The sequence below is a fragment of the Sciurus vulgaris genome (assembly GCF_902686455.1).
Source record: "Sciurus vulgaris genome assembly, chromosome: 15".
Classification (NCBI taxonomy): domain Eukaryota; kingdom Metazoa; phylum Chordata; class Mammalia; order Rodentia; family Sciuridae; genus Sciurus; species Sciurus vulgaris.
Genome location: NC_136476.1, coordinates 4,810,460 through 4,829,986, shown reverse-complemented (window position 1 = coordinate 4,829,986; position 19,527 = coordinate 4,810,460). Strand labels below are relative to the sequence as shown.

The 19,527-nt window shown below is 39.3% G+C and overlaps 1 protein-coding gene across 3 annotated transcripts in view; it reads right to left on the bottom strand.

Annotated features, from left to right (window-relative positions):
• FRMD3 (FERM domain containing 3) overlaps positions 1–19,527 on the bottom strand; it is a 256,454-nt gene that overhangs the window by 73,620 nt on the left and 163,307 nt on the right. For 2 of the 3 annotated variants that reach the window (XM_079112322.1, XM_079112321.1), the window contains exons 4-6: positions 15,012–15,090; positions 7,781–7,878; positions 323–446 (exon numbers count right to left, since the gene is read on the bottom strand). In XM_079112322.1, the coding sequence (XP_078968448.1) occupies positions 323–446; positions 7,781–7,878; positions 15,012–15,090 (301 nt within the window). The remainder of the gene's footprint in view (positions 1–322; positions 447–7,780; positions 7,879–15,011; positions 15,091–19,527) is intronic. The other variant, XM_079112323.1, reaches the window with a different exon arrangement.

The following is a 19,527-nucleotide window of genomic DNA, read 5'->3' as shown; positions in this document are numbered from 1 at the left end:
AATTCAAAATTGGAAAGGATTATTTCTTTACCTCACATTTCACTTTCAGAAATTCAGGGTGGTTAGAAACCCTGAAGTAGAAGAAAACATATAGCTCTGATAACTGCTGACCATTCATAAGTGGCCACCTGAGAGACTCCACACTATTGAGATTGTTATTGATGGAGGACACCTGGGTAACCCTGACAGTGCCCAGGTATATTGCTCTGCCACCTGAAATAATCTACCCACATGTTACAAGTATTCCTGCTTCACATGATTTCCATAGTCCCTACAGCAAGAATACCTTCTCATCTCTCTCATAAATGTCTACCCACATTACCTGAGTTCGTTTTTATGAATTTCCATGATTTTTCTTTCGAGCTTCTGTGACTGCTTGGGGAAAATCTCAAACTCACTGATGTAATTCTCAGGATGCTCATCAGGATCATAATCACCAAGCTCAGCTGTAACCAATAAAAAGTGAAGAAAAAGAGAAAAATTTAAAACATGTTCGGGTTGCATGTGGAATGTCTTGTCCATCCAAAAGAAGATCCTGGAATAAACTCACACAACCCTTATTTGTACCCATGGAAAGCCCACAGCCTGGGTGTCTAGAGACTTGTGTTCAGGATTGGTCTAGCTCTTCGAACCTGGGTGCTTTTCACCTTATTCAGGTTCTTGTTTTCTTTATCTGTAAATTGAAACAATTTAAAGCATTATTTCTTGATAGGGGCACTATTGGCTTTTGGGGAACTGAACAATTTTATTGTTTTAGAGTTCCCAAGAAATTGTGGGACATTGATCACCTCTACCCTTCAGGTACTGAATGTTGGTAACACACTCACTGTGACCATCAAGAACACCACTCCCCAGAAGTTAGCCAGAGGGTACAAGATTGCAGTTAGGAGGAATATGTCCAAGAAGTCTACTCCACGATAGGGAGACAGCAGTTAATAACAATGTCTAGTATACCTGAAAACCTCTAAGAGGAGAGATTTTTAAGGGTTCTCATCCTCACCACAAAAATTATAAGTATGTGAGATAATATATTAATTAGCTTAATTTAACCATTCTATAACATAGGCATATTTCAAAACAAAATTTTGTATGCTGTAAATATGCAAAATTTTGTCAACTAAAAATTTAATTTTTTAAAAAAAACTAAATACCTCCCAAATATATCTAGGAAGGGCTTATCCTGGGAAACTTCCTCAAGGTTTTCTTCACAGTTAATAGTCTCCAAAGTCAGGAATCCCCTGGCTGGAGCTGCCAGCTCTGAGGTGTATACAGTGTGGTTCATTCAGTTAAAAAAAAAGAAAAAATCACAACATGAAGAAACCCAAGGAGAATGCATTTAAACACAAATGGATTGCTCTTCAAACTAGAGTATCCACCTGAGTACAAAATAGCTTTTGGGATCCAGGCTGTTGTGAATTCCTAATGCAGGGCACCTCTGGAGAATCTTTAAGGGGAAAAAGAAATGCCTGCACATGTCCAAGCATCCGGAGCACCTAGCAAAAGTGGGTGCCTATCTTATGACCCAGAGAAACAAAGGCTATGTTCTGGCAATAGGAATATTTTCTACTGATTCTGCAAGCTTGCTGAGGAAAAACAGCAAGCATCTCAGATGAATAGGGAATATAGTCAAGGAGAGTAGACACTGAAGATAGTGGGAAACTATGCTAGTCAAACCTGATCACCAACAGGAATTTGAAGTGGAAAAAAAAATCAGTATGTTTTCAGCACATCCGAAAAATCACACCAACTCCATAATCTGTATTGATTGTTCCATCATTATCAAATCAACTAATGACTGTAAAAGGACAGAACCAGAAGGAAAACAAAGCTGTTTAAAAGTTTCTTCACAGAATGCAAGTTGTAGAATTCTTAAAACAATTCAGGATGCATATATACAATCTGAGGAAGAATTTTAAAACTAAGATCCAACATACTATTGATCATGAGGAGAAACTGATCAATTTGATCAAATCAAAATTAAATTATCTCTGTTCACTAAAGGATATCAAACTGACAATGCAAGAGGTGTCAATTTGAAAGAATATGTTTGCGAAATCTGAAGTTCACAAGGGCTAATATCTACAATAAAGAAGAAAACTGTGCAAATCAATGAAAAAATAGACTGGAAAACCAATAGAGAAATGGTCAAAGGATGTGAACAGGCAGTTCACAGAAGGGGACACAAAAAGGGCTAGTATATGGAGAGATGCTCAAATTCACTAGTAATAAGAGATATGCAAACCAAAACAAGATGTCACTTTGCATCTTTAACATTGCCAAAAAATTAGGAAGTTGGCAAAAACATGAAGAAACAGAAACATTTATGTACTTCTGGGGCTTCTCAATACATGTAATTCTTCTAGAGAGCGAGGTGGGAGTATTTAGCCAAATATTATGACTCAGAAATCCCTCTTCTGGGCATATATCCTAGAAAAGCTCTGGGTACAAGAAAGGATATGTTCAAGCATTTTTATTGCAGTGTCAATCATGATCATCAGAAGTGGGAAGCAAATTGGGTGTTCATTGTTTGTGGGACTGATAAGTAAAACACAGGAGATGCACCCTACAGGACATTCCAGTGGTTAGAAACAAGAAGACATGTTCCTAGCAACACAGAGAGATCTCCAAAATAGTATTCTGATCATTAAGGAAAGAAAAAAAATGAGTTCTATAGCCCCGTTTAATTTATGAAATTTAAGAGTATAAACACACAAAGCAATAATAATCATTTTACAAGGTTGTATGCAAAGACACGGAGATATATGAACCCAGCTGTCACCTTTAGAAAAGGAAATGGAGAATAATGGAAAAAGATCAGTCGATCAATCAATAAATGACCCAAAGGGACCAATGATGATAGTGGACCAAGAACTGATGATTAACTGGACCAAGAACCAATGATTAACACAACCTAAGTCCCAAAAGAATTACACATAACATTCCAATGCACCTACACGCACGCGCGCGCACACACACACGCACTTATCTGTGACCTGGCTATGGGCCTAAATATTTAGGAAATGGTGCAACCAATGCCTCCATTTCCCATAGGTAATGAGGTAATGGACCCAATATGAAACTGAGTTGTTTTCAATGCTTGCAGAGCAGTTGGTAAGAAAGGGCCCTGTTGATGGGGCACATTTCTCTTTTCAGGAAAATTTGTGAGGTACAATGGAATTGCAGTGCTAAATATTGCAAATTAGTAGCCTGGAAAATGTCAGAAAACTTAGAGGAGAAATGCCAGGGACAGCATCCCCATCACAGACACCGCTCTCTCCTCCCTTTAAAGCTTGTCTTTAACTTTGACTTCAGCTGAACTGAAGGCGGTTTTTTAGTGAATAAGGACTATTCCTACCAAGAAGAGGAATCAACTTGTGGTTCTCTCTCCTCTGCATGACATTGAGGGTGAAGTTGTAACAAATGACATTGCAAACCAGATGGCCTGAGCACTTTTCAAAGAGAATTTAACTGCCAGAAGAACCTGAAGAATTTGAAGTCAAAGGAGGAGTAAGATCTGGTGATAGTAAGGATAAAGGGCAATGGTGTTTTCCCTGGTTAAGAGAGGACTCATTCCAAAAGAACTCCAGATGCAGGACATTAGAGTTCCAGGGTCAGCTCCTTCTGTAATTTTCCCTGACCCCCTTGCTGGGCCAGAACCCTCCTGGGGGCACCATAGCAGGAACCAACCTTTGTGCCCCTCCATTTATTCATGAATGGCACTGCAGCTATTCAATAATTGTTTGGAGGACACATGAACACATGAATAAGGTAGCAAATACCTTCCCAACAGGTAGTTACTCAATCTTCCCAAGCATAGAGGGAAAGCACACATCATAGCCATTGAGCCAAGTGTCCTGGCTCATTCAACAGACCTCATGGAGAATCTCCAGTGTGCCAGACACAGGAAAGCAGCAATTAAAAAGACAACCTGAATCTTGATCCTATGTAATTAGATTCTATATAGGATCTGGAATGTTCCCCCACAGGCCCACGTGTTACGTGCTTGGTCATCAGCTTGGTTGTATTGGGAGGTGATGGAAATGCTTAGAGGTGAGACCTAGTGGGAGTTCTTTAGATCACTGGGGTGTATTCTCAAAGGGGATTGTGGGACATCAGTTTTTACCACTTTGTATTTACTCCCAGGTTTGCACTGAGGTGAGCAGTTTTGCTCGGCCACCATGATGTGTTGCCACAGGCCTAAAGCAAGGAAGCCAATCAACCTTGAACTGTAACCTCTAAAACTGTAAGCCAAGATAAACCTTTTCTCTCTATAAGCTGATTATCTCAAGCATTCTTTAATAGCAACAGAAAGCTGACTAATAGGAAGAAATACACAATAAGCTCAAAAAAAAAATCTCAGCAAGAAAACTTCAGATATGTATGCTTACAAGACAACCAAACAGGGATATGGCAAAGAACTGTGGACAGGGAGAACGCTGCTTTATGTGGAGTGGACCAAGAAGACATAGAGGAAGGGGCAACTGCACTGAGTCCTGAATACCTAGCAGGAGTTGAAACATCCATTGGGGCTCACACACCTTTTGTAGAAGGATTAGGGGAAAAAAATGTTCCTGAGAAAGAATATAAATAGATTCCAAGGATTATGTATGTTTGTTTTGCAAATTTTATTATGAAAAGAAATCCATTTTGCATGTATTGACTATGTTCCTTGGATTCAGTAACTACAGGTAACAAAACTCTAGATGACTAGCTGTTTTCTATACACTCAGAATATACTGAAGCTTAGCACACACTCCTTAAACAGAAATTGGCAAACAAACAAGATGATGAAATATAACATAATCTCCCACTTCTCACTTTCTTTCTTTCTTTTTTTTCTTCTTTTTTTCTTTCTTTTTTTTTTTTTTTTTTTTTTTTTTTTTTGTGGTTCTGGGGATTGAACCCAGAGCCTTGTGCATACGAGGCAAGCACTCTACCAACTGAGGTATATCCCAAGCTCCATAACCTCCCACTAAGTTCTAATCAGTGACTCCACCTTCCTTATCACTCTGTATGAATAAGTGATTCTGACAAAGCCCATCTTTATCTGAATGTGTTAGTGACCTCCAGAACTGCTTAGGTATTCACCATGAGCACCAGAGAACTCTTAAGAATCCTGCTTTTACTGAACTTGCTACAGATGACCCACAGGCTCTACTGCATTTTAGAGACAAAAGGTTCTTTCAAGGTCGGTCAGTCCATTTCCAACTCTACATTCCTGGCAGCATCTGTGTGTGTGGTCAATAATAATAGCAATGAGGGATGAAATAAGGCCCTGCTCATCTGGATGGAGCTTTTGTGGCTTCATTTGAAACATAAAACAGGATGGAGAGCTTTCCATTATAGATCTATATTGAGCGTGTCTCTGGAGGATTGACAGTAATTTACTAATGCCTAAATACATTCTGAAATTCTCTGATGCTAGTCTGTTGCTTGGATTAGTATCGATTCCCTTTTCCCTTTCCTGAGTCAGTGCACCTGAACCAGAAGTGCACCATCTTCACCTTGAAGGAATACGAATGTGAGGTTTTAATAGACCTTCGCTCTGGGTGGCTCTCTCAAGCATGTTCTCTACCCCAGAGCTCATAAGACTACGTCCCATCACAGAATCACTCTAGTTCTGAACTGGAAAATTTCCAAGGGATTTAACACTTCTCACAAAGTTTGCTACACAGCACTAGGATGCTCCAAGGGAAGAGGAAAAGCAATACAAAGCATACTCCCAAAACTATATGTTTTGAAAGCATGGTCCCCAATACAGCAAGGTGCAGAAATGGAGCTTTTAGGTAATGAGTAGATCATGGGGGCTGTGACCTTATTAGTGGATTGATCCATTTGATGTATTAATAATTGGAATGTACTACTGGGTGGTAACTATAGGCAGTCCTGGCATGGCTGAAAGAAGTATGTTGCTGGGGGCATGCCCTTTGGGACTACATCTTGTATCTTGTCCCTGACTTCTCTCTACCCCTGTCACCCACCTGGCTGCCATGAGCTGATAGATTTCCTCTGCCTCACCATTCCTCCATGATGCTCTGCCTCACCTCAGGCCCAGAGGAATGGAGCCTGCTGACCATGGACTGAGACCTCTGAATCTAAGAGGTCCTAACTAAGACCTCTGAGACAAGAAACAATTTAGAGGAGTCCAAAATAAATTTTTCCTCTTCTAGATGGCTCTTTTCAGGTTCTGCTGATGAACACACAACACTCACTTCAGAATTCTTAGAGAATAAATACACCTGGGAATAGTGTCAAAGAAAGAATTTCACAGCACAGGATGTCCCATGGGCACAGAGGTGGGCCACAGCGAGATCCCCAAGAGGAGGGCAGATTCTCTCTTAAGCAGTGAATGAAATTTGATGTTGAGACAGGTGGATGATTGTCACCTGTGACCAGATTATGGCCCATCATAAACTCCTTTGTTATTCTTTCTACATCCACCGTAAAACTGGCATAGTCTCTCACTAATCTCTCTCTCTCTCTCTCTCTCTCTCTCTGCCCCTCCTTCTCTCCCTCTCTTCCTTTCCCCCTCATAAACAAGCCAACAGTATTCTGCTACAAATGCTTGGATCATCAGGATCTCTCCAAATAGCCCCTGTGGCCAGCTGCTTTCCAGCAAACCCTGGGGTACAGCATGCCCAAGCCTTACTTCACCTGGGTGCTAGGTGAATCCCCAGCAATGTGCTGCCTTGGGTACTGGAGGCCTTCTCTCAAACACTGTCCTTACAAGGTAGAAGCATTCAGAAGCCAACCCAGGTCTGTGCATTCACTGTTTCCCACTGATCCCTCCCGTCGGGCTCTCACTAAAAAGAAGAGCAGCTACCGATAGGGTGCCTGCACTTTCCCACCTGCCTGGTGCAGAATGGTCTCATGAAATCACACTGCCAGGGAAGGAGGATGACCATTCATTTAATAGATGAAGATACTGGGGCATGAAGCACTTAAGCAATTTGTCTATGGTGAAATAAACAGGAAACGGGAAAAAAGGTTCAAACTTAGGTATGAGAGAGAGTGAAACTAGTGTACTCTCCTCACTTTGTTACATGACTAGAAAAGCTGAGGAATTAGACAATATACATGAACACACATATACAGGTGAAAACACACAAGCACATGATACAACAAATGAAATATACATGAACACATATAAACATGTTACAATTTACAAATGCACATGAAAATATGCATGTACATGATATATACATGCACACATGGGAATATACATGTACATATAGACACATGTGCACATGGATATATACATGTACATATGCACACATGAAAATATACTTATGCACATATACACAAACACACACATGGAAATATATATACGCATATGATGAGCAAACAATATCTATATAAAAATTCTTTGGGCATGACTTCCTTCTTTGAAACCTACCTTCCTAGACATGGTTTCCCCCCTTCAAAATGCCTCTAGCCCCCATGTTTGGTAGTTGGAACTCAAAACAGAATATTCATACCTCTTCAGAACTTCTGAAAAAACTACACAGCCCAGCCACTTTGAAAAAGAGACTCTGAGCCCCATTTAGAGACTTTGGAGGATTCTATGTCTTTGCAGAGGCTGCTGTGAACATCTCAGCCCAACCTTGCACTGGCTTAGGGAAGAAGGTGAGCAGGGGGCTCTGTGCTTCATGTGCAGTCCCACCAGGCCTCCAACCACAGACATGACAGGATGGGCACAGCTCAGGGAGAGGGGAAGCGTGGGACAAAGCTCTGCAGCCTGGTACACCCATGGGAGAGAGCACAGTGGGTTCAGACTCACCTTGAACAATGCAGGCACCCAGGTAGGCAGCATCAGAAAAAGAGCACAGCAGTCGACCATGAAAAATATCCCTTTTAATTTGCAAATACAAAAGGTACCTGCAACACAAAAGGAGAAAGAGTTACCCTAAGTTTCGGCTGAAGGCAGGAAGAAGTAGGATTGTTCATGCTTTGCCCACGCTGGTCACCAGAGCCCTATCCAGCCCCAGGGAGCAGTCTAGACATACCAAGCAGAGAAAAACATTTAGAAAATCCAGAGTGTCTGTAGCTAAACATATCTTATCAGATTCCAAAGCTGTATGGACTCAGCCTTTTCAAAAAGGCATGAGAACTAAAGGAAACCACAGGGCCCAGCAGCCACAGCTCCCATAGAGTGACAACCACAGCCACCATCATCACCACATCTCAGATACTGGGCACCCAAGTTCCATTTGAAATGGAGAATCAGGAAACGGATTCAGTTAGTAAAAGGACTAGCACATCATTTCTCAGGGTTAGAAAGATAAATTAATCAATTGACAACAACAACAACAACAACAAAAAGGCTTGGTCACAAGGCCAGAAAGCCAGCAGATTCACAATTAGAAATGTCCAAGAAATGTCATCTGTGTACAGTCCTCTCTTGCTCTCCAGGAATGTAAATGTCTGCAGAGGCCGGGAAAACCTCTGGCCAGTGAAATGGGCTCATGCAAAAGAGTCAAGAAAAGAAAAGCAAAAAGTGGGACTCCCTACTATGAGGGCAGCCACCACATGGCTCCAGCCCTATGTTGCCTCAAAGAAAATTGTGTGTCCAGTTTTTCAGAAAATCGAGATTGGGACAAGGATGTGAGGCTCCCCAGAGTTTTGGTCTCTCATCCTTATGAAAATGTAGCTGGCTGACCTTGGTGCTTTTGAGACAAAGTCCATGAACATGAATTCCAGGTTTCTGGCCTTGTTTGGAAAATACCTGTGCATGATATTGTGCTGAAATTTCACAAAGGAAGCTGGAAGATGTACTTAGCAAAATAAGGGAAAAAAACAAGCTCATGGAAGATGCAGGGGAGAAGATCCAAAGAGAAAACCAGTAAGGAAAATCCTAAGGTGGCAGGAAGGGATATCCCAGAAGCTCTAGAAAATAATTGTGCCAGAGCAGAGAAGGAGGGAAGAGGGTTCCAGACACAGCTCAGAAAAAAATGAACTTAAGTGTTTTCAGCATAAAAAATACTGTTGAAGTATATAGTAGAGATGCTGGAACACTGGGAAAAATTAACAATGAACAGATGAAAAAACCAAACAAATATAACAAGGCAACTATTAACTTCAGAGAAAAATGAAAGCACGTAGAGGAAAAGAGGTTGCAGTGTGTTATTTGGCTCAGTGAGTAATACTCATATAGACTTAATGAAACATCGACCACTGATTTAACAAAAAATTATATAAAACCAGGGCATGGGGAAGAAAAAGGAAGTTGGGATAGGAGACAAAGACTATTTTTTTCAACATGGCAGGGAGTCAAGAGATCAGGACTAAAGCTGGCAAATAAGAAATAGTGGTGTAAGGGGTTGGGATGTAGCTCAGTGGTAGAGCACTGATCTAGCATGTGCAAAGGCCTGGGCTCAACCCTCATCACCAAAATAAAGAAAGAAAAAAATATGTAGAAACATATGATCTTTTCAAGACATGGAGAAAAATATCAGTGAAGCTCTCTAGAAAAGTTGAGGGGGGAAACCTATAGGGATAAGGGGTGTTGGGAAGGTGGGGACAGGGGCTTGTTTTAGTCATAAATCTTCTACTACTATTTAACTTCCAAATTGATACACATAGATGTGTTTATTTCTCTGTGTGTTTTCCTTTGATTAAAAAAAAAAGTTTATTTTTAAACTTTAAAAAAAAGAACATTGAGATTGGATTTACAAGTGAAACCTTTGAATTTTAAGTGTTGCAACAAATTGTTTTCAAGAGCGCTATAGTGACAAACAAAAACCAGTCAGGATGCACCAGTTTGCAAGCCCTGGCTCAGGCTCTCAGAAGAGTCCTTTCAATTCCTCCATGCTGATCAGGCCCTCTTCAGATTTCCTGGGTTTTCTTAGCGGTTAATTCTTTTCACTCAAGGCTCAGGCCTGGGGTCTATTGTTTGTGAACAAAGTAACTTTGTGGATGCATGTGCTTTCTTTTCTCACTTATTTTAGTTTTTAACTCCTGGAGAACAATTTTTTGTTGTTGCTTCCATGTTTAGGGGTGAGGGTGGGGAGGGGGGTTGTGCAATGCTCCACCAGTCCCAGTTAGCACTTTATGGTGGTTAATATTATGTGTCAACTAGGCTGGGCGGTGGGATGCTCAGGTATCCGGTTAGACATTATGTCTGGGTGTCTATGAGGGCATTTCTGGGAGATACCAGCATTTGAACTGATGAACTGAGCAATGCAGATGCCCTCCCCATCCTGAGTGGAAATCCTGCAATCTCTTAAGGGTCTGAAAAGAACAAAAAGGCAGAGAAGGTTGAATTCATTCTCGGCCCTTTTCTACCCTCAGTGCTTCTGGTTCTTAGGCCTTAGATTTAAACTGAAACCTACTCTACCAACTCTTCAGCCCTCAAGCCTTTTAGATACACCACTGGCTCTCCTGGGCCTCCAGTTTGCAAACAGCAGATCTTGGGACCTCTTGGTTTCTGTAATCCTGTGAGTCGATTCTTTAAAACAAATCTCATTTTATATTTAGACATAATTGTAGATAAAGAGATATATATGGTTGGATGGTCCTCTGGAGAACCCTATTACATACCCACAGTACTCAAATAATTTACTCAGGTTTCTGAGGAGCAACATGCACAATTCCCATTTTATTTATTTATTTATTTATTTATTTATTTATTTATTAAAGTTGAACATAGTATTTAATAGACATGTACTGTGGTTCCAAAGATTTTGGCATTGATATCCCGTTTGAAATATAAGAAATATGTCCTAGAGCCTTAAGACCTTTTTCTTTTTTTTTCTTTTTCCTTTTCTTTTCTTTTTTTTTTTTTTATTATAAACAAATGGGATACATGTTTCTCTGTTTGTACATGGAGTAAAGGCATACCATTTGTGTAATCATACATTTACATAGGGTAATGTTGTTTGATTCATTCTGTTATTTTTTCCCTTCCCCCACCACCGCTCCCACCCCTCTTTTCCCTCTATACAGTCCCTCCTTCCTCCATTCTTGCCCCCCTCCCACCCCCCATTATGTGTCATCATCCGCTTATCAGTGAGATCATTCGTCCTTTGGACAATTCCCATTTCAAAGACAAACAACTGGAGGATCAGAGAGGATGATTAACATGCTAAGGAGATTCTGCCAGCCCCGGGGTACTGGAGCTCACCATTGCTGGTCACTGGTTTACTGGCATCAGACTGGAGGAATGGAAGGATTCAGCAGCTCACTTGTGTTTTTATTCGATGGGTCTTTATCTCACACCTGCTTTATGTTTTGCACTGTGCTCCACATTGGGTACTCAGCAGAGGCTCAAATAACACTATTCCCATTTTAGTATGGAATTTTATGAAGGTAATAAAGTCCCTCATAATTTCTTATTCAGTTTAGTGTGCATTTCATCAAAAGAACAATATTAAAGTTGGTTAGTAAGGATGCAAACTAGTTCCCTAATGACTATCCACTTTAGTGAGCACATGAATTACCTGAAGATCTTGCTAAAATATGGATTCTGATTTACTAGGTCTGGGTAATCATGAGAGTCCATACTTCTCATAGCTTCCAAGTGAAAACAATTCAAGTGCCCACCATCTGATGAGTAGATAAAATAAATATGGTCTATTCACACAATGGCATATTATTCAACCATAAAAATAAATAAAGTACTGTTGGAGGCTACAACATGGATGAATCTTGAAAATATTATGCTAAGTGAAAGAATTTAGGCATAAAGGGTCACATAACATTTAATTCCATTTATATAAAGTGTCCACGATAGACAAATCTATAGAAATAGAAAACAAGATTAGTGTTTTCCAAGGACTGAGGGAAGGGGTGCCAAGCTTCCTACTGGGGACATGAAGATGTTTTGGAATTAGATCATGATCGTGGTGGCACAACCTTGTGACCATACTAAACACCACTGGATTACACACTTTAATGTCTGCCAAAAGAAACTTGTGCTTTCGAAAATCCAAATTATCTTAGAGTAGTGGTTCTCAAATTTTGACATGGTTTAGAATTACCTGGAAGGCATATGAAAATACAGATTGCTGTCCCCTCCTAGGGTTTCAGATTCAGTATGTCTAGGACAAGGACTAAGAATCTGTATTTACAATGAGTTCCCAGGTAACGCTAATGTTGCCATTCCAGGGACTTCAACTTCAAAGACTATGGCCCTAGGTTGTCCAGACTACCAAAGTCACACAATACTTAAAATGATCAAATCTTTCCTTCTCTAAAGATTGTAAACTTCCTGGCCAAATGTCATGAGGTTTCTTTTCTCATTGTTGAATGTGTGCATTGAACATAAAAGCATCAGTTTCTACTTTTCGATGAGTTCAGTAGTAGAAAAGATTTAAATAACTATTTACTAATGAATGAGAGGTTTGGGTTCTAATCCCATAACTCAGAAATCAGGTTTGATGAAAGCTTCCTCAGAAAAGAAAATCAGCTTTCACAGCATCACATCTTGGGTCTTTGCTCTTATCAGTGATCTCTGGAGATAATCAAAGATTATTGCAGATTCGACATAATCCGTGGGGCCTTGAGATGGCTTCAAGTTCAGGATGCTCATTTTTTAATACAATAACCATCAAAAAAAAATAATGCATCTTTCTTTAGTATCACTCCTGCATGAAAGGATTAAGCAACCAAAACACAAGAGGATCAGGGGCTTGAATTAATGTGCTGCCATAAATGATATTGCTTCCATGAATTTAGAGATAGTTCTCACTAAAAAAATGTTTAAAACCAATGTACTTTTGGCTACATTCAATTGCATATGGCATTTATAAAAGCTTAGAATTCTAAAGGATAGTAAGGTGATTGCTCAAATGGAGAGATAAGGGGAGGATGAAAAATGATTTCAAATATCCTTTTTCATGGGTATTTTTGTTGCTTTGCCCTTTTAAACCTGCCCTTTCCTTAACATTTCCTAAGCATGGTCATGAATGGGATCTAAACTTCTCATATATTAAATCCTCTTCAAATTTTAAGTCGAATCTTAAAACAAAATAAAAACTCACTATTCTAGAAAAGCCAATGCTTTCAAGACAAGGTTTTAAACTATAAGTATCTAGGACATGCCAGATTTCTAAATTAATTTGGAATTCAAAGGACAGTGTTGGCTAAGAAAAAAATCAATTTTTTTCATTTTATTGAAGTCAGATTTATTTAAAAGTAGGCCACATTTAACTTTTTTCTTTTTTAATTGTCTTATTTGGTATATTATAATTGCACTTAATAGTGTGACATATTTGACACATAGAAAAAATTTTTTCTACTTATACAGAGGCAGGGGACCATCTTAACTTCCTTTGGAAATGTTGAGATATTCACAATACTTCACTGTTCATGCCTGAATTATTTAGTCAAAGGCAGGAAAATGTTAGCAAATTCAACTGAAAGGGGTTTAAGTAGGGCTAGCAACTAAACCTTTGTATTCTTTTACTCTCTGATAGGACCTTTATTATCAACAGCAAAAGATCCATTCTCAATTCATATTCAATTTTTATCCTCCAGACAAGATTAGAGTGAAAACAAAGGACAAAAAATGAATTATAGGGTTTTTTATCTCATCTTCCTAACTACACCATTAACACTCTTAGCACAGAACAAATATCTCCTTTACTCAGTATTTGTTTTGTTTTTGATAGTTTACTCATCTCCTCCCCCTGGGTTGATAGCCAGAACTGAGGAAGAATTTATCAAATAAATTAATAAATTTTCAAACCAAAAGTAGGTTAAAGACATATATTGTATGAATCCACTGATATGAAGTGTCCAGAATAGACAAACTCACAAAGTCAAAAAATAGATGAGTGGTTGCCAGGAGCTGGGAGAGGGGAATATAAGAAGTGACTGGGGGTACAAGGTTTCTTTTGGGGAATGATAAAAAGTGTTCTGGAACTGGATAGTGTGATGGTTGTTTCACATTGTGAGTGTACTGATGCCACTGAACTGTACATTATATAATCAGAGAATTAATTTGCTATATGAATTTTACCTAAATGAAAAAAGAGACAGATTGTAAAATAATGACCTACCATTTACAATGTGGTTGTCTATTATTCCTCCTTTACACACACACACACACACACACACACACAGAGCCTCTCTCGCTACTCCTCTACCCCAGGACAAACCTCACTAAATGGCTGTCGGCAAATTAATAATAGAGAACAGAACCATCTGCTCTCTTCCAAAGTCACCTCAGCGCCACTGGGGTCAAGCTTTACCAGAGACTCTGGAGAACAAGAAAGCAAAATATCAAAGAACCCTAACTTTCCTCCTGCTAATGATCAGAGTGATTTGCATTTGCTTTTCTGTTGTATTTGTACATAGCTGATTATTTTGAGAGGTGATTATACACAGCAATTTTGGGGATTACCAAATCATAGCCCCAACAAGAACTAAGGGCACAACAGCTCTCTCTTTTTCATCCACCATGAAGTTGGCCTCCCTGGGTTCCTGCTCAGCAACATTTGCCAAAAAGCAAAACCTCCAGAAGGTGAACTGAATGTAATCCCAACAGAGGGAGATGTGAAGGGAGATCTGAGAACTGGAAAATTCAAACTTGGGATTAAAAAAGCCTATAAGGGAAGGGAAGTCTGCCCCAGGGTCATCATTTAGCAAGCATAAAACTGAATGACCAACTGTCCACTCTGCTGGTTTGTGATCTTTCTCCTCCCAGAAACACTAAGATCCAAAAAGCAGGCTAGGACTACATTAGCTATGAATTTGCCCACATCCTAAAGACAGTCATCTTCTACTTATTTTTAGCATCCCCCTGTCAGATGTTTTCAGAGAGTACCTCCCCCTGAAAAACCACTGCTTTTTGTGCAGCTAATTACATTCTCAATGACAATTGTTTGGGGGGAAAAAAAAATCCCAAGACAATTAAATGTATGAGAAGCATTCCAAGCCAAAATGCTGAGTTCAGCACCTGCTTCCTTGAGAGGTCATGATCTAGACCAGAGGCGCATCTAGCCTGTAAGACAGCAGAGGCCATGGTTGGTTAAAGGTGTAGGTTAAACATACAAACAAATGAAAAATACCTTGTGAGCTCTTCTTTAATCTTCAAGGGTTCGTGTGGGTAGAATTTCACTCTAAAGCACATGGTGTATGGTGGATGAGCTGAAACATCATAAAGAAAAGGCATGAGATAAGCAGCAAAAGACCATGGACTCCAACACACAGGAATGTCAGCCATGAAGCCTCACAGACTAGCCTGGAGGGCAGGGGAAAGGTGCCTTTCCAGGAGACACAGACAAAATGCCCGAGAAAACAAAGCAACAGTGACAACAAAACTCAAAAGGAAATACTTGACAGGACGCCCAGAGCAAATGCAGAATACAAGCGACCTAGTCAATGCGGACATCTTTCCACATCACAGCTGACCTTCATCCCTTCTCTTCAGGTCACAGCTCCAAAGAACATTTTCTCTTCTGATTCTTCCCACCCACTTGTGACAGATAAGTTGCCCATTAGCACCATTCAGGTTTGGGGGCTCATATGAAAGATTTTCGGCCTGTGAAGTGGAAAAATGTCACTATACATGACTAGTTTTCCCAAAATGATGGTGCCTTTGAATTAAAATTGAGACTTAAAAAATGGAAATAGCCCATGCATGGATCCTACTCTGTAGGTTTTTAGTATCTACATATGAAGTCATTGCCTGTATGAAAATAAACACTGTCATGATTTCTTAGCTTGTCTGAATCAAGATCGTACTACATAGGCAGCAATTCTAGTTGAGGTTCATGATTCTGGAATGTTCTAATTGCACCAAATACCCAGAACTCAGTGATCAGTTAATGAAATTCCTCAGGATTTCTAACATTGTCAATTTTCTTCATGTTTTTATTAGTTAATGTCTTCCGTTATAAGCCCGGTACCTACTTGTAGAGTTATCCTAATAAATGCATACATATGAAGTAAGATGCATTCAGATTTGAGTTAGTATATAAATTGAATATCTTAAAATCAAGGAAATATGACTCTATTACTATTCCCATAGATCTGACATACTTGCTCACTTGACTCTATTAATCAGTATAGCTAGCTGGTATCATCTCTGGGTCCACATCAAATGGAATATGAAACAGCATCCTATTCTCCCCAAATTCCACCTTTAAGATAAACAAGGGTTAAACAGCCAACTCCACAATATCTAGGTTATTCTTTATGTAGAAAGAAACATCTATTTCAAATATGAAGGTATAATGAAGATAATATAGTGTGAAAAATAATTATTAAAATAATTTAATAGAAAGCATCCAAATCACAAGAAAACATAGTGGGAGTTTGCTGTCTATCTTAGCAAAGAAAAACTGAATTAACTCTCTCTCTCTCTCTCTCTCTCTCTCTCTCTCTCTCTCTCTCTCTCTCACACACACACACACACACACACACACACACACAGAGAACTCTTCCCTATAGCAAATTAGGAGCACTGTGTAGGTATTCTTAACTTGACCCTATGTTCCCTAGATTTAAGAAAGTAAACATATTTCTGAAGTACTAGGAGAAAATGGACACCTTCTTCATAGCAAAGAAACAACTTAGAAAATACAACTTGAGTCTCAAAGTCATTCTTTGCCCATGATATTGAGAAATTTAGTCTTAATTCAAAATATTTTATCTTTGAGTATTCCTTAGACTTCCTTTTAATTTGTTTAAAACGCCATTTTTAAGTGATTAAAACTTGAAAGATTTTTTTTCATTATAAAACCTTCAGATTGTCTTTAAAAGAAAGTTTGAGGCCATTTTTATAAAAGAACAGCAAAGACAAAGACGGGATTAACATGTAAGAGGAAAGGATTTCTTTCTTTTCCTTCCTTCCTTCCTTCTTTCCTTCCTTCCTTTCTTTCTTTCTTTTGTCTTTTACTAAAGTCCTCTAAATTAATATGCTTAAAATGCAACCAATAAAGATAGACAAAGACACACATATGTATGAACATGCGGCCATCCCCTCCCCTTCAATTTCCTTCATCTCTATTCCTGCGCCTTCTGCCTCTCAGATTCCTACCAGACCTCATCCCACCCCCAAACTCTCCAACCATTGTTAACAACTTCATCTACATTCTTATACTCCTTTTGCCATCCTCACACAAACATATGCCAACACATAGGAAAATACGGGAGGATTTTTTAAAATTTTTTTTCTCTCAAAATGAAATCATACTCTACATGTTTCTCTTGTTTATCTCACTTAACTCTATATCCTACCTATCCTTCCCAGATAGTAGATATAGATCCAACTCATGATAATAATTCAGTGTCATTCAGATTGTTTCCTCATGTTTGCAATTCAAACAATACTATTTTCTATATTATATATACACTATATATACACACACACATGCTTGTGCATACATCATGAATTAATCTATTCTTTATTTCTAAAGTAAATGCTCCCAAAGTTGAATTGTTGAGTCAATAGGTATTGTAAAATGTTTTAAGAGAAGCAGAAAAATAAAGTCAGCTGACTAGAAAAGAAGAAGATCACAGAATATGTCCCCAAACTAGACTGTCATTTCTCTCCCTCCTGGTAGCATACCTGCTTGCCATGCCTTAGCATGGTGTCTTAGCTGTCTGAGTAGATCACATATAAACAAGGACTAGTGCTCTTCCTAAAGGACCAGACAATGGGACTGAGGGGGACCTCTCTGGTACATCTTTGAACATCTCTGGGCCCAGAAAATCCTTCCACCCAGTCATCCTCACTTCAAACCTAAAGAAAAAACATCTAATGCTTCTCCCACATGGAGAACCCTGCCTCGTTTGAAGACATCACTCAGGGTCCTACATTTCCAGTTCTCTTTACTCCTCCTCATATCAGAGTTCAGCATGCCTTTGCCCTGAGTATTTTGTTATCTCCTCTGTGCTTCCTCAAGCATAGGGCTCCAGGGTTTTCTGGACATAATTATTGCTTCCTCTCAACAGCCTCCTCAATGTTGATTCACTTGGAGTTTATAACACTCTTCATCTATACTCTTAATTCTGTTGCTAAGTCACACAGAAAAACCCACTATATTCTGACATTCCCCTCCATTTTCTGGAGTGTGATCCCAGAAGAGATTTATACATTGTACCAATGATATGTTCACCACCAGACCATTATCAGAAAAGGAGGGATAGCCAGGAGTAGAAAAAACAGGAGGAGACACTTCTCAAGTCCAAAATGTTCTGTTCTCTTCTACCATCATAAATCCCCTACTATGTCATTCATATCCATCCAGCCTCATTTATTGTGGACAACAAAGGAAAGAGTTTCCTGTATTAAACGGAGCACTTGGTTCCAGGACAGTAAATCAGGAGTAAGCCCAGAGACCCATGTTGACAAGAACTTCAACCTCTTCACCCAGGCCTGGTGAGTTCACTGTGGCAGGGGTTTTCTTCTAGAAAAACTCACTTAAGGATGTGGATGCAAAATTTTATAATTTAAAAAGTAGTAAAGCCAAAAAGAATGCTTCCTTACAAAACTAGGAAAAGGTCAAAAAGATAATCCCCTCAAATGCTATTCTAGTTATGAATGACAAAATTTATGAGGATGTGGACCTAAATGTCTCATTCAACTTGTAATCCCCAGAGCAATTATCAGTAAGATTGACCCTAAAAAGAAAAAAAAAAATTGACCTTCCATCTGTTAATGAATTAACAAATGATGAACTTGAAGCAACAAGTAGATGTCAAAGGGAACAGTGAGACCCTGCCATCACATCAGTCCCCTGATTCCTGTGATAGAATTAAAATACTGATCCAGAAGGTCCAGAGTCTGAATTACTATAGCAATTTCTGGGATTCACATTTTGAAAGCCTCTAATTCTTTTTCTCAACTTCTGGGTTCCACCTGGCAACCCCCTCAACATCTGGTACAAATTCAGATACCCTGGTTTTGGTTATGGCTACTTCTAGAAGGAAGATTAACTAATCCCATCAGCAAGTATTTACTGAACATCTAATAGTTGTCAGGCACCATTTTAGATGTCATACAAATAACAGCAACTATGAACAAGCAAAAAGTCTGTCTTCATGAAGAACACATTCTAGTGGGGTAAACAGGCATAAAAATCAAAACTGATATATGCAGGACATTAGAAGGTCATATTATTACAGAGAAGAAAAAGTAGAGAGGATTTAAGGGGTGAGAGTAGACTCCCACTTCTATGCCTCTTCTCACCCCCTTCCAACCAAATCCATGAAGGTAATTGCAATTTTCTTCACCCTTTCTAGAAAACCAAACAGGGAAAGAGATATGAGCATTTAAATTTTTAAATCATTCATCAAACACCAGCTGTGTAACTGCTGAAAGGGAGACTTCAGGGTTCCACCTGGCAGCCAGCATGTACTCCTTGGGACATGTCCAAGGTCCTGAATCTCCCTGTAGAGAGCTACCTCTTCCCTTCTGCAAGCTGCTAAGTAACTCTGTCAAACCCAGCTTCCATATCTTCTTATTCTTCAGTCATAGGGAAAGGGGGTGAAGTAAAGGATGATTCTCATCTGAGCCAATAGAATCGGTAGATAGAAACATCTAATAAAGTAGCTATTGTGAACCAATAAAACCCATAC